Below are 24181 nucleotides of genomic sequence, written 5' to 3'. Positions count from 1 at the left end.
CAAGAGTATGGCTGACACTCCTTGTGTTGATCTCTCTTAGGGGAAGATATCGACTTTCGCGCGCACTGGCTCAGGGTCCCAAGATATCGACCCCCATTCATCCACGGGCTCTTCGCCGGAATAACACTGCCATTGAGGTCTTCAAGCATAATGACTCACCCTAGACGTACCCTACGAATCCACAAAATCAAAACGAAACCACAAGATCTGCTAAAAGGGGTACATTGAAAGGGCTACAATTGTCGGACAGCACTGAAGCAGCTTCACAGAAATAGTCGATCCGGCCGGTGTTGAGAGTTCTGCTTTCACGCCCCACAGCTGCAGCCGCATAATTCATGCAGGAAGCCGTGTAAGTCCCATGCATACTTGTCAAAGCGCGATCAGTTGTGCGACTGACTATGAAACTTCCTGTCTTGTGGAGAAGGCCTGCGTATTCCTCCATATACGCTGGCAAGAATTTCTTGCTACTAGACACCTACCAGGAGTTTTTACCTGGTCTTTTCTCGCGTACAGTTGCTCTGACTACTCTGCCGAACTCTCTGTTGCTATCGAAACCTCTCTGCAGGTAAGAGGCGCCCTCCTGTCTCCATTAATCCTCAAAAGGATGCTTTCTAAAAAAAAGCCGGTCATCTCATTATAGATCTGCGCCTGGATTACGTAGGCATTGCCGCCGGACTGGCTTCGCTTCTCGGCGTCCTACTAAGATCGCGATCTTTGCTGACTATCATACCAGAAGAGGCAGCAACGAACCGCACGACACAAAAACACGCAAAAGAAAAGGAGCTGCTGTCGTCTCCTATCATGTTTGCGTTACGACAGGCAGAAGTGCAATGATTCAGGTCATTTCAAAACATTTCTACTGTCTATCGTAGGTGCGATATCGCTTCCCAATATGCAGGCATTCTCCTGGTCAAAAAATCGCACGGGGAGATATTGGGGAAATCCTATCCCGTCGACGTGATGTGTTAGGACAAATGAATACAGATGTGACAGCCGGGTGCACGAACGTGAGGCACCCAATATTGAGTCATTCTTCAGCTAGCGAGGTACCTTTCATTGCAGGCAACAAGCCGCGCTCACACGGGAGCACATACCAGGATGTCTGAGCGTGAAAGGGTACGCTCTGTGTTTGCTTACGCACGTGTACACACGTACGCGTGCGCCGACGCCCGAACTTGATTATTTGGTATTGCTCCACGATGCATACGAGGATACGAGCGCAATTTTCGGTAGCCAGCCACTGAAGGTCAATCCTTACGCATCACTAATCTACACAACAGACAGTGCGTCACATGTGCACGAGTTAGAGCACTAACGTGGATCACACCTGACACTGCGCCCTCCAGCCCGCTTCAGTGTTAGTGAAAAAAAGTACTAAAATCCAACCACGCAGCAGTGGGTACAGATCAGAAAGACTCCGCTTCCGGAATCGTTTTAGCATACGTTGGAAGTGGGCAGCTGAGTTATAACAGTTGTGTACCAGCTTGGTAAAACCCTTCGTAGCAGCAAAGAGGATATGGCGAGGCTGCTGATTAAACTCGTAGCCAGCCAACACGTATCCGAACATAAAAGAGCTACGGCAGCAACAATGTACCACCGAATTTCCAAAGCATCGCCGTCACGCGCTAGTATTATCCAAATGTGGCAGTAACAAAGCGACAATGGAAAAGTAGGGTCGCTGTAAACGAATGGATCACTCGAGGTCTTTGAAAGGCGATCTTCTTCTATTGGAAGAAACGTGTGTGGTACAGGAATCTTCGAACCCGTGTGCAGTACTTTATCAGGTGCAAGTTGCATTGCACGCCACAAGTGATAGTCTAGGTTGCTCTATTCAGCAGGCACAATGAAAGAGGCAGGGGAGACGCAGAACGCCGTTAGTGCACCGTGTGAATCCTCTCCTCCAGCGAGAGTCACATACGGAGGTGTAGGCCACATCCACCAAGCAGCAGCGCGACGACATGATGCAGCAATCAAAGCCTCCTCGACAACGTCTACAAAAGCACCCGAGGTCTCAACTTCGGCCGGCTGTGCCTCATCAAATGCCAAAACGCCGTCCGCCAGCAACAACTCCAACGGACATGAGAGCCCTGAGGATACACAATCAGGTCTACAAAGTTCAAGTCCACGAGTGCGAATGGCCTTCCGCCGAGCCCGTGCGGAAGAAAGGATTGCTGCAAGAAATTCACGCGGTGGGGCACAGTGACACAAATTACTGTGACACCTTCCGCAATTTATCTACTTCTAGGTGCTCGTTGCTGTTGCCATGATCCATTTCTCGACATTATAGGATTACCAGTCTCGGGTGCTACTACTCGTCCTGTTGTGGTGCCCCTTTCGAGAAGGCTCCTTGCTGTTCATCACCTGATTCTATACTGGGTACACCTGCATTTTTCTCTTGCAGACGGAGAGTACAAGCGTTTTGCGCTACTAGGAGTCGTAGCAAATAGTCGTTTTCCCGTGTATACTCTCGTGCCATCGAGCTGTGACGCACATAAGCTGTCGCTAATAACGTCCTCCGGTGATTTCTGACTAATAGTGTAGCCATGTAATTGGTGTAGCCACCGCCCCAAGTGTGATCCACGAGCTTGCATGACTCTCCTCGCCTGGTATTGCTCCTGCTTCACTAGGGTTACAGTCACGTATTCCATGGCCTGATGTGAGAGTCCGTCACCACGACTACAGACTAGTGTCCCTACCGGTATCGTAAACTGTCCTCTTCTTGAGCAGCAGAAATCCACACAACCTTCATGCCCACTCCCGAAGTAAGAAAGGTCGCTTGTCTGTGTCTCGTACGCTGCGACCGCCAGAGGATGCCGTCCTTTCCAATGGTGGCAACACATTTGTGCGTTTTCGTGCACAGCAGGTAAGTTAGATCCAAGAATGTGTCAATATTATCGTTCGTTTCAGTGTAATCGCACCAGAGACATATCACAACTCCGCCCATCCGCGTGTTTGACTACTGTTCATTCGTGTCTGAATATCAAGAAAAAACACATTCAATATCGTCTTGAATACCCCTTGCTTATCACGTGCATCATTAACGGACAGGCAGCCTATTGAATATGCCCTGTTTGTGTCGGCACGGCTGCTGGCATGTCGCGAAGGCAACTAGACCTCTTTTGCTTTTCAACTACTTTGAGGATTCCTCAAACACTCGAAAAGAGCATCCGTTCTTTCGCTGTGCGTCTCGTTGTGTGTTCTTCCGTGCATCGAACTCCGCACGTACGCACACCAGCGACTAACGGCCCCGTTCCTGGCGCAGCAGCCGCTGATGTTGCACGTTCAAACTCTTCAGCTACCAATGTCCCGACAGCAGTTGCCCAAGTCATTGCAGAGCAGGTGCAGCGGCTGAACGATTTGCAACAACAGACATGGGATTCTATACATGAATTCTGCGCTGAATACGAAGAAAAACGGCGGAGCGGCGACGATGCTCGGAGGCAAACGGCTGAACGTAGGGCTACTACGCACCGCTTTTTCTTAAGTTACTGAACGCAACAGCAGTCCTGCCAAATTTGATATCTAGTAAAAGATCGTGAATCGTTTTTTCGCCGGAGAGCAAGCACCAGCGACACAACGTGAATTCCAGAAGCCGAAGTCCGTTGGCTTCGTTAACGTGCATCAGTCAATGACGCCCTAGGGCTGAGTGTCTCTCACTGCCTTGTAAACAGCAGTTCCCGTGACTCCACAAACGCGTTTCACCGGGCCTCCGTCTTCTGCAGCAGAGCCCGTAGCATGGCGGAAAGACACGCGTATGTATTAGCGCCCTGGAAAGCAGGTACCATTTCGAGATTCGTGCGTGGGGACGACAGATGTTCGATTTTCTGCACCCTGGACCAAGTGTATGGGAAATGACTGTATATCGCCAGGTTCATATCGTGCAATTGAACTATCAGATGTATATATAGGAAAGACATGTATGTATACATATATATATTTGGATAGACTCATAAATATACTTGCGCGTGATTGGAGTTAAACCTGTAGGGAAGAGACTCTACGCTAAAATAGCTCTAGATCAGTCGCTGTGCCCACCTGAACGTGGTTGAATGATGGACGTTGGCAAGCGCAACTACCTCAGAGAAATACTATCCTCAATATAGAGGAAGAGACAGAGATATATGTATACATGCCTGAATTTTTAACGATGAAGACTGAGGAAAAAATCCAGAAGGACACTCCTGAGCCAGCCGTCCCACGAAAAGGATGGTGTGCAACTGCATGCGTTTGCTTTGTAGAGAGAAAAGCGCTGCTTCAAGAAGTTCTCAGCGAGTTGAGGGAGGAGAAAACGGAAGCGCTGCAACCCCGGACTTCGCTCACGTCCGCATTCAACTTGACGCGGTCGTCTCTTACGTCAAGTCATGAAAAGCAATCTCAATGCTCGAATCCCCGTGAAGCTGGTGATGGTTCTGACGCCCCATCTTTGGAAGCTCGGAGGCGACTCGTTAACAGAGAAGAGCTGCTTAGCTTGTCTTGTCCAATAGAGCTGTCTGCTGCTTTCGAGGAGATGAAGGTGAAAACGTGACGCTGCTCTCGCGTCATCCCTACTGTGTCTCCAGCACTTTTTAGAGAATTTGGACATTACTGTGACTATGAAATGCTAGCAGTTTATCTGGGTTTCACACATGGTGACACATGGATAGGCATTTTTGCTGCCTGTCTCACCTGAACGTCAACTACTAATCCAGCTCCGATATACGCCCCACTGCAGCAGAAATCCCCGAAGCTTCCCGACTATCTGTCGGATAGACAAATAATGCTGCTACTGGGGCATGTTGCAAGCCGCCTCGATATTGGTGTGAGACCCTGGTCACCGTACACTGAGCCCTGTACTTCCGACCCACTCGTATTGCAAACTATCGTATATTCACCGTCGCCGGAGGCTCAGAAGGGGCCTAGCGTGGTGTTACACTACGTTGAAGACTGGTGCTGTTGACTGCAGCCTGATGCACACGACCTGCGTTTGCCTCCATCAATGCTAAACTCCGTGTCACTTGGCGACACAACAGCTGCTTTTCATTGCATAAAGCGCTGCGTCCATGCATATGCGTGACTACTGCACCAGTGTTTGCACTTCTTTTTCGGAGCTCCGGCACTCGCACAATTGTACTTGGTGTAGGACATGTCCAAGAGCTTCTAGTGCTGCAGTACCGACGCTATCGTTCAGCTGGGTCACGCGGGCATATCTGGTGCCTATCTAATTTGCTGCCATCAGTATCCTAGACGAGGTACCTTAACGTAGCTGCACACAAACTGCAACTCTTATTTGGAGAGCTGGGAAGGTACACATAGTAAGAGTATAAGAAAAAAAGACCACTGCACGTCTTGATATACAGTAAAGATTGCTCCACTGCATAACCATAATGGTGCAGGGCAAGACCTGCTCCAGAATCCTTGGTGGCCGCTTACCTACAGGGAACCCGGCTGCTAGGCTTCACACGGCAGAGACATCGATGCTGTCGACTCTGCGGTATCATGGTGAATTAGTGCTGATACGATACTGTTACCTATGTTCTTGTAGGCAGTGTGTGCCGCTGCTGATGATAAGAAGAAGAAGGTGGAGCAGCAGCTTGATGAAGAGAAAGAGATGCGTGACGAAGCCTTTGTGAATGGTATTCAGCTGCACGAGTGCTTGTCCCCCCTGCTGACGCACAGATCTAAGAAGGTTCCACAGTGGTGACGTCACACGTTCACCTGCCCCCTGAGGCCTCTGTGGCATCCTTGCTAGTGTATGAGCCAGCGGGAGTGATGGTGCTTCACTGACAAGATCGTCAACTGTACAGCGACAGCAACGATGCGGTGTGTGTGCCTACAGTTTCTGTTGTTGCGTTGGCTCGCCTTTGTTGACACTGCTGCTGTGTGACTGCAACATCCTTCGCTCCTACCACTGCAGCCCCTTGTCATGTCAACCGCGCTCTTTCAGAGTACTGCACTGCTGGTGGCAGTGGTGTTGGACCTGCTAGACTCACTGTTACACGTACGACGTGTGGTTCTCTCCCATATCGGTCCTGCTCTTGCAAGGGAAGCCTGCTCACAGCGGGAGCATACCAACTCTTGCTCGTTCCATCTAGCCTGCCTGCTATCGTTTTGAACACATTTTCCTCACGGAAGCCTGCGCATAGTGAAAGCACAGCAAGTGATTCCAGCTCCATCCTGTTTCGTTTACTTGTCAGCTGCTGTTGGGGACACAAATACCTACCAGCGCAAGTAGTGGAAATAGTAGAGAGATTATCGGCGGACGTGCAGATGCTCACTGAGGTGTCTGCAAATACCTCATCATTTTCCTCGCAAGTAGACACACCATTTCGGGACTCTGAAGACAAAAGCACACCTGCTTGTGACTTGTGAACGTACCTCAAGAATGACCCTGGGTTGCAAAGCGTAAGAGGCGTCCGCGGACACTGGAAGCCGGAACTCCTGCCTCGCTACGCTGGTATTTCGTCACAAGAACAAAGAGACGCCCACGTCTCCGCACATTAGCACGCTTGTTCATAGGCAAACCTTGTGCATGAAGTGTACTTGTACTCTAGTGAAGACTTGCGGGTAATGCATACGTTGTACTAAGGACGCTTTTTACACATATATTTAAGGGGTCAGAAGGGTACAAGCACTGATTTAGCTTATTTCCATGATGAAAAGCTATTCGAAGAAAACGAGACAGCCCTCTTTCGCTCAACTGGTAGATGCATATGCATGTGCAAGTGCGACAGCGTGCTCTTTAGACCGCAGGAAACCAGCGTGTACAAGGCTGATGCTATGGGTCTGCTTCTTGTAGCTTTGAAACAACAGCGAGAAGAGATGTCTCAGCTCCTCGAGCTCATGAGGAATCAGTACCAAGAGCTTCAAACAAGATACAGGGGTACGTATAGAGCCTGACAATGACGTTCACCCGCATTTTCATGCTGACTGAAGAAAAAAAGTACACAACCAGCCTGCTTCCGCGCCTTTACCCAACTATTAACAGAATAGTCTACGCGGTTGCTGATCCTCCTCCTCCTATCTCATCATTTGCTCTGCAAACTGTAGCCTAGAAGTGTCTTATGCTTTCAAAGCCGCTACATTGTAAGCGAGGCGTCAGAAACTAGGAGTAGCCATAACAGCCGTAGCACTCGAAAACACCCGACGTTTTCCCTTTACTGCTCCAGAGATGTAGTCTTTTGCAGAGGTATGCGACTGGAGCCACTGAGCCACAGACTCTTCTGCGCCTAGTCGTGCCGCGACTCATGACACAGACTGCCGTGCTAGACAGCCAGCAAATGCGTAACTTTGCTGACGTCGGTGTTTGTAGCAATAGCAAGATTATGGCGCCTGAGGCTGCTCATCAACCTCACCGGTTGAAAGGCGCTGCCGTGCTCTCATGTGGATTTATCCAGGCATTGCTGCTTTTCGCAAAAACGGGCCACTGCACGATAATACAACGTTTTAAGCGAAGTAGCCGCTGTCTTTTCGCACTCTTAATTTCGCTCGCGGCACCTGCTCCTGCCATCACTAACCTGCTTCGGCTCCTAAGGTGTCCTTCCCTGTTGCTTCACCCGTGTGGACGATAAGCTCTACGCCTACGTCAGTACGCCAGTCAAAGAAATGGAGATCTTTCCTGTTGTTTTGGTAGAAGAGAGGGATACTCCCTTGTGTCTAGCGGAGCTGCTATGTGGACTTTTTTCGTTGCAGAGGCGCTACTACTGATAGAAGACAAGATGGAGCAAGAACGCTCAGAACGCATGGTCCGAAGCACCATCAACCTAGTCGCCTTCACGCAGGCTGCACCGTAGACAGTCTTCACCTCGTTGCTTTGCCTCCACTCTGGCAGCTCTTCCTTAAGAAAACTCACCCAGGAGACAGACGTCAGTACTTTCTTTTGCATCCACGTTCATAGCTCGTTCCTGAAGTCCACATAAACCCCAGATATTTGCAGAGCTCCAATGCACACACGCACGGAAGACCACGAGCGATTTGGGAAATGCGCACCAGCGTCTAAAATGCCTGTGTAATGCTTCAGAAACGTAAGAGAAAGCAAGGAGTTTCGCATCCAGGAAGCGTGCTCATCTTGTGGAGTTTTACGAGGACATGCACCTCTACGTATATTTCCGCAATAGAGTCTACGAGACGCGTACTAAATTGAACACACATTTGCAAAATATATATATATATATATACCTACCTGAAACATGCATGTATGCGTACGTATACGCATACCTACACAGTTACATGGGAGTGGACGTGAAAAAACGGGTGGTGTCGGTGAGTCGGAACCGCCGGAGGAAACGCAGTAGTGTCATGGGGTCAGCGCTTCCAGAAAGGCATTACAGCCGAGGAGGGTTGCACCCAAGTAAAGTGCAAGCGATTACCCAGTTGCGACCCGAGAAAAACATTTTCACTGGGTCTTATGTCCAAAAACGTAGGTCTCTGTAATTCCATGCATGCAAACACGGCAGCGCTCTTGTTTCCGGTAATTTGTTTGAACATCTCTAACCTCGGCTGTGGGCATGATCGAGATGAAATCACCCTAAATATCCAGCTGAACAATGTGCCATACGGTCCTGTCATGGTGTCTGTCGGCACAGAGTAAAAATAAACAAGAGCTGGATGCCCTTTTCGAGCGACGAAAGAACATGGTACGCAATACACCCTCTATGGATGTTTAATCGCTCCCAGAACGTCTGTACGGCATGGTAGAGTGTTCAGCTTGCTCAGTGTAGTAAAGGTCGTGCTTCGGGGCAAAGCAGCACGGAAGCGCCCAGTGCTCCATGTGACCCCATGTTTAAGAGCAGCAGAATGCACAACGTGATCTGACGTACCTTGTACGGACCTGTATATGCGGTAGCATACCATGTCATCCCATAGCGGACGAAGCTTAGGAAAACCGAAGCAAAAGAAAGCCTACGCTTCACACTACGCCTGCACATCTTGAGAAGGTACTGGACACTAGACAACGTGCGGTACCGGATTTGCTCATGCGGTCGACGCGTGTAACTACATCTACCCTCAGTGCCTACGTCGGTGTGCTTAAGCGGGGCAGCCACTGCTGTCGGATGCGACCTGCATGAGCAACGGTCCCCGCTTTGCAGCTGAGTGTATACTGCGCGCGAGCAAGACGGAGGTGCTGTAAGTGTCTGCCTGGTTTAGAAGTAGAGCGTTCAACTGACTGCGCGTTTGCGTGCATCCGATCCAGAACGAGCTTTGGCTCCTTTCGATTTGTATTACAGTTGCCGTCTACAGCAGCTTTAAAAATAGCACCACTTGCCTTGCAGATGTCACCAATGCGCCCCGGCGCCCACAGGATAAAAGCACCGGCTTACACGTCACAGCATACGCGTGCTTCTACACGCGATCCGAGTGACTGAAAGGTGATCGTCCTGGTGTGCACGGCACACAGCACAATCCAGAGAGACTCTGCCTTGTACACGGATTTCTGAGTCCTTACTTGAGCTGCAACGCGGCTGCCGCTGCTGCTGCTGTAACTGTCTCCATAAATGGCCTCTAAGTGTCTCGATGGCTTCTGGTGCTACTGATGCCATCTTGGTAGCGGTAGCTGCCGTCTTTGATAGGTAATCAGGTACTCACTTTCGCGGTGGTTCGCAAACGAAACTGACAAACAACTTCACATGCCTCGGGAGAGATTCATCTACAGTCTATGCAGAGTACGGCGATGATCCGGAACGCCTTGTGCATACTCCCACGATGCAGAAGAGCAGCAAAGTGGTCTTCTACTATGTTTCTCCGCTATTGACCTTCTGCCGACTAGTGATTCTTCTGCTGCTTCGGGTGTGAGCGTGCGCAATGATACGTGTAGGATGCCGTGCCTGCTGTGCTTTCACCTGACGTGTGCTCTGTTCCTGTTGATGACGTCCGCTACCAAGACCGGAGAGTGCTCTTATCTCCTATCGTAATGGTGCTACTTCTTATTCGGCTACTACTTGCTGCTTTGGGGCTGTGCGTTGCTGTCGACGCGGGCGCGAACTGCAGGAAGAACACGAAATAATCGACTCCCGCAACCGACGCTACGAAGACTTTGAGGAAGCTTTTGAGCAGCAACGGCAGAAAGACGAAATAGACCACCAGGCTCGGAAGACTGAGCACCAACGAGTGATACAAGTGAGCGAACAGAAACATATTTCTATGGAATGTCAAACTATCAGCATCCCCAGGTGAAACACCTACTGCACTTGGCGAGCCACGTGTGCGGGTTCGGTATAACTCTCAGGTATAGTCATGACTTAGTGACGTATCTTTACCGCTATAAATTAGGCGGGGTGACGCGCCCGTTTCCTGTCTCTACAAGCTGTAAGAAAATCACCTTCTCACTCAGACCTACCTGAACATATTTGGTATCCTTGACTGCTGTCAACGGCAGCAGTGCTGACAGACGTGACCGGTGATTCGTTCGATACCACAGGCAAGTGCTTAGGCACACCTAACTGCTTCCTGTAAACAGGTCGTTTGCCTGGCGTTTGTATACGATGTCATGAAGTGGATTGCCATGTGCGGCGCGCACAGGTATTCAGGCACAGACCCAAGAGAGGGCTTGTGAGTGTGCGTGTACAAATGCTACGAATGAGCTTCAGAAAGGCCCAGTGCAACGCAGACATCACAGGGATGGAGCTCGTAACCAGTCTCACTTGCGCTTCTGGTTCGTTCATTTATGCAACGTCACATGATCGGGGTTTTCCGGAGTCAGCCCGCGACTACCTCATAATCCTTAGATCGAAAGAGATAACACTCAATAGTGGATGGCAGTGGCTCGTACACGCATTCACATGGCAGTCTACTGGCACACGCAAGTGGTCGTTCGAGATGCACCTGAGTAAACGGAAAATTGACGCACAAAAAAGGCGATACGGTGGTGGCGAGCCTGTGCGGAACACCGTGAAAAAGTACCTGGGCTCTGCCAGTAGGTAATTTCTCTCTTTTCCGGATTTCTGCTTCCCGTCAAATTGTCGTACAAAAGTGATGCCATTCGCACCAGTGCAGCAGCCTTTGTAAGCATTGAAGTAGAGAAGTGGTACACTGGGTGATACGTAATGCGGTCCGGTTGGTTGTGGATCGTTTTTATCATAAAGATACCTATGCAGAGATACTTGAAAGCCAGATCACCAATAATTTCTCGTAGCCACACTCTTGTACATACACACACTGACAACCACGCAGTCAGAGCGTTCTCTTGCGAGCGAGAATTCGTCCGGGTACATCCGTAAAGGTGAGCCAGTAGGGAACGCAGAGCTCAAAAGTAGCCGTTGCACAGGTCGGGGCAGGCGGCGAGCGCGAAAAAATTTATGTATGAAGGCGCACCCACAATCGACCTGAAGAACACTACTGTTACACCAGACTGTGCACGCTCGACATATACAAGAAAGTTGCGCAGGCCACCGTATCTGCATACAGCCAACTCTTCTCGGAGGTCAGGATCTGTAAACATGTCTAAAACTAAGAAGTGCCCTTATACCTCTCCAAAGACTATGGCGCGTGCACCGCGTCGCCGCTTTTTCATGCGGTGAAACGCGCCCTAGCACCGGTGTGCCTTTATGTCAAAGTCTAGCCCGCTGGACCGAAGCAGCCGCTATCAGGGGTCGCTCGACTTAATAACGTAATGAGACTCTTCCTCCTTCGGTTATGAATCGTCAAGTAGTAGATAGTTTGACGCTGTAGCGGCTGTTGTGATGATCTATACCCGTCTGCCTGGAAAACTCACGTTCGCAACGGAGTACTCTAACGTCGCAGTGCGTGCCTTGCACAGTAGTTGCTGTGACACGTGCAATGGCCGGTACTACTCCTTGACCGAAAATGTCGCTGCACCACTCTCTTTCTCAGGCAGAGTATTAAACACATGCTTTACGCCGATGTCGTCGTTATTCACATACCGGTGGATATCGATGCTGCCCACGGTTCCCTGCGTACGGTACGTATGGATCGTACGAGAGATTCAGCGTCTCAAACATACCCCGCCGCGTTTATATAATCGTGTTGCCTAGTACCCGCACTATTCCCTCCTTTGTATTTTAGACAGAAAGGGAACTGCGGTGGTTGGGGCGGAGTATGCGAACCCGCCTAATCCCTAAAATGCACAGCTGCGTCAACATCCATGTAAGCGGCCGTATAATCCTAGGGTTTATAAGGCACCGCAAGCATCTTCTTGTGCTGGTGTGCAGCCTGTGCGGTTTGAAAGCTGCAGTCGCTCCCTCCGCCAACACTGCTAGTGAAGAGTGCATCACCACAGGAGCAGCACAAGCGGAGTAGCTGTGGTCACGACAGACGTAGGTTGATGCGGAGACGTGTTTGCACTCCCCGCATCAGCCTTCAGTTTGTGTACACATGCGAAGCCGTCACTTGTTTGTCTCTTTCTGTAGGAACTCGAGCGACACTTGGAGAAAATGATGGCTGCTTACCAGCTTAACAAGGAAAAGCTAGATTACAACGTACACGTACTAACTGAAAGAAACAAAGAGAACGTTGCACTCGTGTTGGCTTACAAAAACAAAGCAAATAAGTGTCGGGGAGCTCTGAGCGGCATCATAGAAAAGTTTAACGCGATGGAAAAAAAGTACAAGTACGTAGAACGAGATTCTGAAGCTTTTCAGGACTCGCTCACGCTCAGAGACGTTCGCAGTAGATGACTTGTCAGACAGTGGCACACATCAGCGTCAACCGGTTCGCGAATGGCGTGAAGCAGGTGCTAACTCATCTGCATATAGGACCTGTGTATGTGTATGCCAATGTTCAGAACGGTGTTGCTTGTTTTACATCATGTACAAACGTGCTCACGGTTTCTGATGCAGCGCGCGCTACAGTTAAAGTGTCAGTTGGAAAGTGTACCCGTCATGGCGTAACTGGCAGCAATACATCTTCACGAAACTATTTTAGCACGGTAGCATCTCCTACCTCTTCCATCGCACTGTGAAAGTGTTTTGACAGACCGCGACGCTAAGCGTGCACGGTGTTATTCGACGCACATGCATGTGTGACAACAATACAGGTGTGACAATATTTGCACCAGATTTAGGGAGGTGCTGAATACTTAGTACTAATGCACAGTCAAATTCAAACTGCTGGCCCCCATATGCAATCTGCAACTCATAACTGCCTTACTGCAGCCTCGCTAATGCGCAGTATACTGAAGAGTTCAAGAGGCTTCGATGTCAGTACCAACAAATTCGGGAACAGAGCGCCCTGTTTAAAGCAGCCGATGAACAGCTGTACAGGGAAACGTGGCATTCACACGAGCAAGAGGTGGGCTGCCAAACCTGAATAGAAGGTGCAGTCCTTAATTTGTGCACAGCAGTCGCCTGCACTCACACGCTCGATATTCGCAGTCATAAGTGCACAATTTCGTACCCGGGTATGCATCAGGCAACCTGAACAACAGCAGCACGATCCGCGCCAGTCCGTATAAGAAGGGGAGAAGGACAAGCTATGATCTGCCCTGAATAAGCTGTCTGCAGCCGTATCCCACAGCAACACACCAATGCACGTAAGAGGTTGCTCCTGAAGACTCCAAAGGGAAAACGTTGGAAACTGCCCTAAAGGTTTGACAGTTCCTTGGCCGACACTCGCTGCGGTGCAGTCTGCCTACTGTCGCTGTAGCAGTCATGGTCTCCGGGAATACGAGTGCTGGCGTTGTTTTTCGGCATGTGTTGTAGGTCGCTTTGCAGCCATACACTCACTGGAGAGCTATTTAGACGCATCAGATTCACCCTCACATGTGTATACATATATGTTTGGATATTGTAGCTGCGTCCTGCACCGTCACCGCAGTACATGGAAACGTACTGATACTGTGACATACACCCGTCCGTAGGTTGTGAAAGTCAAAGCTTGGTGGTCACGTAGGGCAGCTGTAAACCACTTAAACCAGCCGGCTGATGCAGCTTTTCTCGTTTAACAACTCGTGGTTGTCTGGCTGTCCAGAACATCTATTGACACAGACCAGCGGTTTGAGTGAAAGCAAAGCCGCTAGTAATCGTCTATCTGACGATATCTGCTTGTAGATAAAGCGGAGCAGATATAACAGCCCAACCATGAGTACCTTCACTTGTCTTCTTTATCACAGCGGCTGCAGACACTGCTTTCCTCCACAGAAAAAATCCCCCAACTCTCAGATATCTGAGGATACCTGCTTGTAGACAAAGTGAAGCAAATATAAGAGCCCCACCGCGAATGCATTCACTTGTCTTCTTTACTACAGCGACTGCAGACACTGCTTCCCTAGGCGAAAACGCCCGATGATCCTCGTGACGCGCGTGCAGTAGCGCAGCGTTTTTGCCTTTCCTGCTTGCAACTCCACGAGTATACTATTTTAATGCATTCCGCTGCACGCGAAATTCTACCTTGATCCATCATGGCACGAGATTACTGCACAAATTTTCCCCTTCAAATCTACGAGAGTACGTGAAGTTCCGCGCATAAGTGTTCAATTGTATGCCTTTCGCGTAATACTCGTGTACTCTCCTCTTGTTTACCCGTGATGTGGGTGGATTCGCTTGACAACAGGCTCGTCAGCTTGTGGCGCTCCTGCTGGAAGCAGACAAGAGCATCCACGAACAGCAGCTTTGTTTACCTTTCACGGCACCTGCAGAAGCTGAGACTGGTGGGGCTAGTTTTTTCGAGGAAGAAACTACTACGTACGACGGACTGTCCGAAGCAGCAACCACTACATTTCATTCGGGATCTTCGTCGGGAAAAGTGGACAGGTAAGTAGCACGATTCCACTGAAACCTGCACATGCCCATTCGTAGAACGCGGCTAAAAAACTGGTTGTTTATTGCAGCGCTTGCAGCAGGAGCCAAAGAAGGTACTACAGTGGCATTGCATTCACAATGAACTGCAGCACAGGCGCGCCAAAGGCGATCGACACTGCAGAATTAGGGCTCCTTGTTCAGTGGGACGAGATTTTCCTCTTCTTTCACGAATTGCTCCTCTTTATTTCTTTCGTCTTTACTTACCTCTACGTGTTTCTATAACTGCCACTACTTCCTCGTTTTTTCTGTCAATGGAAGGAAGGCAGCTTCTTCGATGGCATCGGAATCGTTAGCAGGAAGGTACCTCTACAGAGTGCGGGGCAGGTCTCCAATAGAAAAGTGCACAGAGTCCAGCAGTGGCTACCAGGACGGCGAAAGAGCCACATACTTTGCTTTTCTTCTTGCGTACTGCTGACGCCTCAATCGCGCACGGCACTCACCAACTTCGGCGTCTCTAGGACACGGAAATCGCGTGCCTGTGTGTATCATTGTATGCATCTACGGAGTACCCCCAAGCGACACGATGACTATTCTGACGTGGCGGACGGCCACTCCTTAGATAGTAGTGTGCAGCCTAGAGCGCCGCTATTGTTTCGCTGAGGTAGAGTTACACGAGCGCACGTGAATCGTCCCATCTTTACTTACCGTAGCTGTTCCACTCCGGCCCAGCGTCCTTCCTTGCAAAAACACGCAGCCTTAACCTTTTTTGCAATGACGCGCGCAGTGGGCGACCTGTCGCAATTCATAGCGCAACAAGTCAGCATCATTTTACTGATGTGACACGATCGGTGTTGCAGCTTCCAAAAGAGCCACGGAGTGCCGTCTGTATCGGCGTTTAGCGCTTGTCGCAGTATACTAGGGACGCGATCGAAGGAAGGGAGCGAGAGGACGGGAACAGACGGGGGGGCAGGAGTCCTGAAGTCACATTTTTCCGCAGAGAAACTGAAAAAGGTCCTCGACCTCGTTGCAGAAGCCTGTCGCTTCCTCATCGCATCTCACGTAGGGACAACACACAAGACGACTTATTTCGACAGATGGATAGTACCGAGCCCTACACATGGTGTGCTTTATGGAGGAATCGGTGCTTCTGCATACAATCATGCAGGATCTGGTGCTTGCGCAAGTACCTAAGATAATGCTGCCTGTTGCGCACTCACTTCGCAGCCCTTGTTGTCCAAAGTGGGACTACGAGTGCTGCTGAGTGGCCTTAACTTAGGTGAACTTCGGCCACATCACCCTTGCGTACGCGAGTGTCCACTTGCGCGTCAGAGATGCCGTCATGTACATGGGTCGCAGGTAAGAAGTGTCCGCAGGACATCAAGTGTGTGCTTCTCTTTTCTAGCTAGACCTGCAGAGAGCGCCGTCACAAGTTGACGACTACACTAGGGGCTGGGGCACATCCCTGCCTGTGGACCATCGAGTCAGGCAGAGCACTGGACGAGATAAGAGGCTCAAAACTGCACAACACGGGCAGAGGTGTGCTTAGAGAGCTGCTTTACGCAGCATAAGTAATAGAATCGCGACTCCGTGGAAGCGGTACGGACCATGATGCAACACTATCTTGCGGGCAACAAGGACAGCAGTAACTACTTTGTCTTATGCAGCAATGTTACGACGTGTGGCCTCGTACAACACTCAGGGAGTTTCAGGCGGAGCAGCAGCTCCAGCTCGTGTTGATTTTTTGATGCTTCGAAAAGCCGTCCTATTCGCAACATACGATCAGCTTATGAAAACAAGCAGGAGCACGAACACTTATAGCGACAACTTCTGTCGAGTATATGTCTCAAAATTAGAAGGCCTGTAGACATACCGAGTCAGGCTAGAACAATTATGTGTAGTATGGAGACGGTAATCGTGTGGCTGCCGGTCTCTTACTGCTAAAGATGCACAATACGGACGGAATTTTAGGACAGGGGCGGGCCCACGCACACCACATGAATGCATGCACAACTATGGTGTGCCTTCACGTGCAAGGATACAGAATCTGTCGTTAGGCATTGTGAAATCCTGACTAGGTCGATGGTATGAAGGGGTTCCCCCGAGGCGACAAGCAGCCTCCAATTACTAGTAACAGCTTATCTGTATTCCTGCACACCCTACATCGCGCAGTTGGCGCCATCTAATAGTCCCTTCGAACTTCAAGAGTGAAAGGAGATGAACGGATATGCTTATGCTGCTGCATTACTGCCAGGGCAAGCAGACGGAAGACCTCAGCGAGGAAGAACAGCGGCTGGTGGAGGTGCATAGCATTCTCGAAAGCGTTGGCGTTACTTGCCAAGCTGACTTAGACCTTCTGGTTTCCATGTTCTACCAAGGCAAGTTTTCTAGTCTCCAGTCTCGTTCTAGTTTCCATGATGTAGGTTGCCTCGCACGGCGTGTAAAACGCTTACCGCTTTCCCTTGCATACTCAGGGTGCCTTTGATGAATAAAGTGGACATCTGCTAGAGGTTCAGCGCTCTCGCCTCATGACTCTTCCTGCGGCCCGGTATATTTTGTGGCTGCTACGGTCCTCGTCGCTGAGTCGCCTTGTGGTCGTGAGATCAATCCTGACCACCTGTTTTTGTGTCGCTAGCACTCTCTCAGTGCCCGTGATTCTGAAGGGATGTACGGATGCTGCGTTTGTATTCCGACTATTTAGCGATTACATTGAAAAGGTGGAATATGATGTATTTTCTCGTTCTTTAAGGGCCGAAGTCAGTGAGAGACCTCCCGTGTGTCGCCCATATGCTCGCGACCTCCTTCGATCTGAATAATCGAGTCCGTACCGTCTCAGCAATGTCACATGTACCATGTATACAGTATTCAATAGTTTGGCTAAAGAAGCCGGCTCAAACTCGAAACAAGGACCAAGTCCTTTGAATGTCACATCACTTCTTTCGCGAGGAGTTTTCTGGCAAGTAGCGACATCGACCACGGCTTAAACGCCCAACTCACGTGCAGAGCTGTGCAAGTCGTAGTGATGCTGATGGAGACAGCGCGTAGATTCAAGCAATACGAGAGTAAAGTAGCGCCAAAGATGGTTTCGTGTATTCGATGGCTTACTGCAAACACATGTGAATAGCCTACGCATCGTTGCTCGGGGAATTCGCCCCTCGTGGTTTAGACTTTCATCCTGTGAAATGGGGCGGTGTCTGTCAGAAGAAGGGTAGGGTCGCATCAGGCGGTGATGCACCACTAGTGTGTATAGTGCACAGCAGCAGGGAAAACGTTCTTGATGAGATTCCCTTACAAGAAGCAGCGCCAAACGCTTGCAAGCACCGCCAGACGAAGATCAGCTTTTCAGGGTCGCTACGGTCTATTCAGGGAAAAACACTGACTATGCATCTGCATTCTTTTATTGGGGGGGCACTGATGCAGAGTGGTGTCCCTCTGGAGAGGGAAGGAATGCGAAGACATGGTGCAGCGGGCGGTATCGCACCGACGAGCACCGTACACTGCCGAGTTTACGTCGTCTGAGGACACAGGGGTCTAGCGCAGGTGGCAGAGAAGCATGTAGGGCAGCAGTTACATGCTGTAAAAACTTTGTCCCGTTTGGTTGCTTCTACGCTGACGGTCTGCAGGTCAAGATGATGATGACGAAACGCTCTACTTTGACGCAGACGACGTCCTCCGCTTGCTGGAAGACTTTATGGAAGAGAAGCACAACCTCGCTCTGGCAGAGATAGTCCCCGACAACGACAAAAAGCGCAAGCATCGACATCAAACGCAGGTGAGATGAATAAAGCTGCAGAACGCACTCAGTCATCTCTCGAAGACCCGCCTTTCCTGATCTCCCGGTTCGAGCATGTTACTTGCTGCGGAGATGGTACGCACGCCTGCCTACGTCTCTGCTGGGTCACCAATTGTATACGTGAACGCCTATATTGAGTTTGAATGCCGTTGGCCTGGTGGCTCACAGGGAAGAAAGGAATCCGATAAAGAACGGCGCCTACGCCACAAGAAGGAGGTCCAACGCTTTTGGAACAGGCTGAGCAAAGTGATACCAGATATTCACCTGCGTGTGTGGGGCGTAAGTATCTTAGAAGGAGCTACTCTTGTTTCAAGGTCCACGCTCGCGCCTAGCAGGCAGTGTTGCCCGCCAGGATTGTACCTGAAGAAATTCCTGCACCGCCAGTCGCTCCTACACGCAACCGTGGCAAAATACACATGCCATGGAGATAATCTAGCTTTCACTTCTGCATTTCGAGATGAAAATGCTGCCACACGCGTGCATTGCCACAAGCGGGAAGCACGCGACTCCGGTTACGCGCCTACTCTAGGTTACCGTGCGATCCTAACGAGTTCACGTATGTAGTAACGCGGTATGCAAATGTACGCCACTATGTTGGTAGTCTTGACGATTCGAAAAAACAATCGTGTACCTAGCCACATTCGCACACAACTCCAGATAGGATAGTTCGCCACGAAAGATTACATTACGAGGTGCTGTTGCCACGGTGAGCTGGAATGTGCATGTCCTAGACAGACAAGTGTTCACTACACCGGCTCTCTGCGACTCGCTGATGATATCAAAGCAGTGTCACCTTCACAATATCAAGGTCCAGGCAGTTACTTAATACTCCGCTTTCAAGTCTTTGCCCCCCAAGAGCGTTTAGAGTCGTTCCCTGGTGCCAAGTTCTTACAACGTGTCGAATGTGTCCATTTATGGGTTTCTGGCCGCATGATTGGTCTTGCAGGACAGTTTTCACCAAGGTGCGTGCCTGTTGCTGTGCACATTAGAGGCCACAAATGCTATGCACGGCTTGCAAAACTGCACGTGATCGGAGGAGCAGCCTGCTCACATAGTTCCACTCTAATCAGCCCTGAAGAGGACGTTCCCACATTTTAATACTTTGTAATTACGCACAGACTGCCGGCGTGACATTATAAGGTGACACGTAAGGTCGGTCCCTGGGGTCGCGCTTTCCTATCCGTGTACGATCGTCTACGCTGCTATTATTTGCCAGTGTATGTGGACCGACACAGAAAATTGTGCTGGGATGTGCCTCACTTTTCTGTCATCGCTGGCTTTTGATGTTGAAAGAGCTTCAGGAAAAATAACATGAAACGAGTATGCATGTGTGTGCACAGGCAGTGGTTCTGGTCTCCCGGCACTGCTGTAGATGCTGATGTTGACAAGTTCGCCCTCACATACATGCGAAACACAAAGTCACTCGAACACCCCCAATCGTTTACTTCGTGCATTCCAGAGCGTGTAACTGGTAAGCGCGTTTGCTACAAATCCGGGCCAGCAGCTGCTTCCTCATCTGAATATTGATATATATATAATTTTATATATAGGTATATATGTATATATGTATATATCGTTGCAGAGCACTTTAGATTCTGGAGCGTATGCGTCCCTAACCCAAGTGGCGGTCACATACACAAGCACACACATACATACACACACACATACATACGGGCACATCACAATTTGAGAAGTCGGAGCAAAACGGTGCCCGATGTAGATGATCGACAATGTCGTGAGACTACAGCGACTGCACAGTGCTGCGTTCAGGTTGGCTGCACGCCCCTTGTCTTGATGGCTAGACCGATCTAATAATCACCAACGTAGCAAATGTCGCAGCTATCTTGAGAATGATCGTACAAATTTCCCCGTGCAACGCTCGAAAGCCCCTTGTAGTCAAGCAGAGAACTTGATCTTCCGAACAAGGCTTAGCACGAAGCTTCAGCGCTAGTGATGCTCACTAAAAACAAACTATGAGCGCTCACGCAGAATGCGTGCTCGAATTGATTTTCACAGGCTCTCGATCGTGTCATGGGGAGATACCACCGACTACTTGTTAGCCGTAGCGAGGTGTTGGCTCAGATTCTTGCAGCTGAACGGAGGTGCGAAGCTCTTTCGCTGCAGTTGAAGGCTTTCAAGAAATCGTCCATCAACAAGGAACTGCTCGTACCGCCTGTAGCCCCGGCTCAAAAGCTGCCGCAAGAGAGGAAAGAAGAAGTGGCGGCCGCGCAGTATGCTAAGGCGGGACACTAACCGACCCTCCTCTTACCTTCGCTTTACTGTGATATGTCGAAAGTTTAATTGGCTTAAAACGTGAACGTATGCACACACGGAGGGACAGCGTCGTTTCATTCCAACAAGGAGCGACCAACATGAGAGGAAGCTACCGAGGATGTGTGGGTTGCGAGGGAAATCCAAAGATGAAACGCAGCATGGGGGGCTGCAATAGTCACGCGCAGGAAGAAAATGTGAGGCCAGGGGGGGCGGTATGTTTTTCCTCTTCATTGTATGTTCAGGATGGCGACGCATATGATGCGCTACCTGGTGGACGACCAAATATGTCGCGTGGAAGAATCTTAGTAGAAACCTTACATGAAGCCTCATTCTATCACACAGAAAGCTATTCGTCCACCTGCGTGGAAAGGCGGGAAGATTACAAAGAATAGCATCACAGTGGGGTTGTCGTGTTCGTACGCTTCCGCTTCCATCACTGGAGAAAAACAGAAGCCATGCTGCGTTTGATGCAATTGTGCGAAGAACAAATAGGCCACAAGCCGTGCATGCCGTCCACTGCTTAGGCCCGTAGCACCTCGTGCCGGCGCGAACACGTCTGCACAAGCCGTCAATACGAGACACACACTACAACGTGGTTCCGGTAGTGTTTGTAACGAGTCAGGGAGACCGCTGAAGACAGCGAAGGCATCCGTTTATGTAAAGTGTGTTTCTATCCATGTTTCACCCATCTGACTGCAACCTTCAGGAGCTTGGATTGATCAGTTCTATCGCACATGTGCTGTTCCGGTCTTCCATGACCACCAGGTAATCTAGCGTGTCACTCAAATAGGGCGATTGTTGTCAAAGCACTTTTGCAAACCTAATGCGTGAAGCCGCACTATTCCGAACAGAACAGTCAGAAGAGCTCCATTGTACTCTCTGCGCACCATTTGGGCTGCTAGCTTAAGCAATAAGGTAAAGATTCTGTGGCTAGAAGTCTACTTGCGCTAGTTTTCGTATCTCCTCACATGTTGTTTGCGCTTGCGCAAGAAGCGAGCGGGGCATCTACAATGTTGCGCTTGAACTTACATACAAACATATGTTATATGCATACTCATATTCAAGTATGAATACAGTGTCTGCGAGCTTTTGTGCGGGCCACGCGCCGTCGTAAGATAAAGCAGAGGAAGTTGTAGCCCCAACGAGCGATGAAACCTGAGTGGGATATACGGCACATGCGGTCCGAGGACACTTGGTACTGGCTGGCAGTGCAGTCAAATAAGGAGTGTTCGCTTTATAGATCACAGAGAGCAGGAAAGGATGTTGGCCGAGGTTGTGTATTCGACCCTTCCCATCTTGCTACGAGCGACGCTCGCCCTGGAGTCTGTGTCCGGCTGTTCTCTAGAAGAAAATCACAAGGCATACATACACATCATATTCATAAGATACATTTGCTCCGCAAATAGCTTACACCTACACGCAGCTACACGACAATCACGGAAGGTGCATGTTCTGAGCATAATAATAAGTGGCATAACACATAGATGAATGCACAGCTACCTCCTGGCGAGTGGATCCGACAGACAGCAGCTCTAATTGAACTTGTAACAACTCGAGTATCGCAGTTCCAGCCTCCTAGGAAATCCACTTTCAAGTAATACAACTGATATCACAGCTACAGCTGGTGCTCCAGCAACTGAAGCTTATTCGTCATCGAACTCGATTTTCCGGGTTACTTACGCATTTCCTTTGCCTCAACCACGCAAGGTAGCAGAATGGCCCTTTCTATAGATGCTGCTGCCTTTGACAAGCTATCACGCGCCGTGTGCAACCAGCGCTGGTTGCACTTAATTAGTTTTGGTGGTGCGTGTTGCGGAGGTTAACTTCGTGGCCCGCGCGGCGCAAGGCCCCCCTGCACACACTCACCTCACGACGACGAACATTTGCAACAATGTGTTCCTCTCTTGTTCACAGCCGAGCTTTCACCTTACCAAGAGCCCTCTGTCTTTAAGATGTATTATGCTGGCTCTACATACTGTCTTCCTGATATGTGTAGAAGCCTGAACCTCGTGTGCGTAGTTACAACGATCATCTGACGACGTTACGGTAACGTTGTCGTCTCCGTCATTGTGCCTGTAGTCCCCGTGAATAAATGATACTACTCCGTGTGTCGAGAGCGGCCGCCACCTAGTATTCAGGAGCCGAAAGGGTTCATCAAACAGGTGATTCGTTTCTCTGTGGAAGCCTGCTTTGTAGGCGCCTCCACACGCAAAAAGAGAGAAGTGTATGGGCATACCATAATTTCACCGGTTAGAGACAGAGTGGGCTGCTTTCACTCACATTTGACACCATAGACACTATAGGCGTACGTTTGTACAAACAAAACGCATACACACATGTATATTTGCATCCCTTATTCTCTAGCGGGGGCTTGCGTTCACAATGGTATACTACGGACATACGGATGTACTACGTACACGGAAGTGTTCACATAAATCCTTGCTCCAGCAGTCTGCGTTCACAGGCATGTGCACTGTGCCACATGTATCGTCTAGACATACCGATATATATACATATATATGTACATATGCAGATCCATGCGTCAATCTACATCGCAACTTCCTGTAGCGTCCCTTTTGTAGAAGGACAGTCAGCTGTTGCACACGCGTGCTTGCATGAGGCTGCTGCTCCTTCCTGTCGAGCGAAAAAACTTTTAAGAATAAATTCCGCCCCACCCTAACCACTGAAGTTGGAAGCTAAAGCACCGCGACTGCTATATGTGTGTCTCCGTCACCTCCGTTGACCACAAAGCTCCTGACCCTGTCTGTAGCAGGCAGCACTAGGGATTAGGACGCGTGTGTTTGTCCGCTACACCCGCGAACTTGACGTTTTCTGCTACAGTACGAGCTCCCAGGAAATAAGGCTGTGGTATGACACGAATGGCATGACCGAGTTTCCTGTTCGTCCCATGATTCAGTCATGACACTTGCACAGCTAGCTTTTTTCTTCTCGCCCGTTCTCAGCGGCCACACACGTGCACATCTCGCAGCTGGAGGCTGCTGTACAGAAAAGCTTTGGCTTTTCCCGGATGAAGAACCATAAAAATGATGTTGCTGTGAACTCCTGTGTTACTCAGCGGCTAGGCGACGTCCTGCTGCAGCCATTACCCGTGAGTCCTTTTTTCGCACATTGTTATCTTCCCTTATTATCTGCTTGTTGACGCGGTCACGGAAAAAAAAAACTTCCACGAGAAGTCAGATTCGAACACGGGAGTGAATTTTTAAAATTGGGCTCAACGATTTCTGTTTAAGGGAAAACAGCACCTGAATCACTCCGCCTGATCTTTATATCTATATCTGTTAATCAGTGTACGTTGTGCATATATGCCGCTAATACTGGATGTTAAATTCAGGCGTAACGATCACGACACGACTGCGCTGTCTCTTACATGGACGCAGAGCTCTTTTCGTGTGCTTTATTGCACCATCACGGAAACCTCATATGCGTG

General features: G+C 49.7%; 1 protein-coding gene across 1 annotated transcript; it reads left to right on the top strand.

The window, feature by feature from the left end:
• The first annotated feature begins 3735 nt into the window (after positions 1–3735).
• On the top strand, positions 3736–20712 carry LOC131478898 (uncharacterized). Its single transcript, XM_058659517.1, is given in 15 exon segments — positions 3736–3778; positions 4431–4549; positions 5549–5612; positions 6776–6859; positions 7669–7721; positions 8562–8612; positions 9964–10092; positions 12342–12541; positions 13086–13221; positions 14482–14681; positions 15581–15728; positions 16921–17044; positions 18290–18438; positions 18628–18738; positions 20476–20712. Coding segments are annotated over 15 exon segments (1848 nt in total).
• Positions 20713–24181: the final 3469 nt, after the last annotated feature.

The sequence above is a fragment of the Ochotona princeps genome, unplaced genomic scaffold (genome assembly GCF_030435755.1).
Source record: "Ochotona princeps isolate mOchPri1 unplaced genomic scaffold, mOchPri1.hap1 HAP1_SCAFFOLD_3093, whole genome shotgun sequence".
NCBI lineage: Eukaryota > Metazoa > Chordata > Mammalia > Lagomorpha > Ochotonidae > Ochotona > Ochotona princeps.
This window is presented reverse-complemented; position numbering and strand designations above follow the sequence as displayed.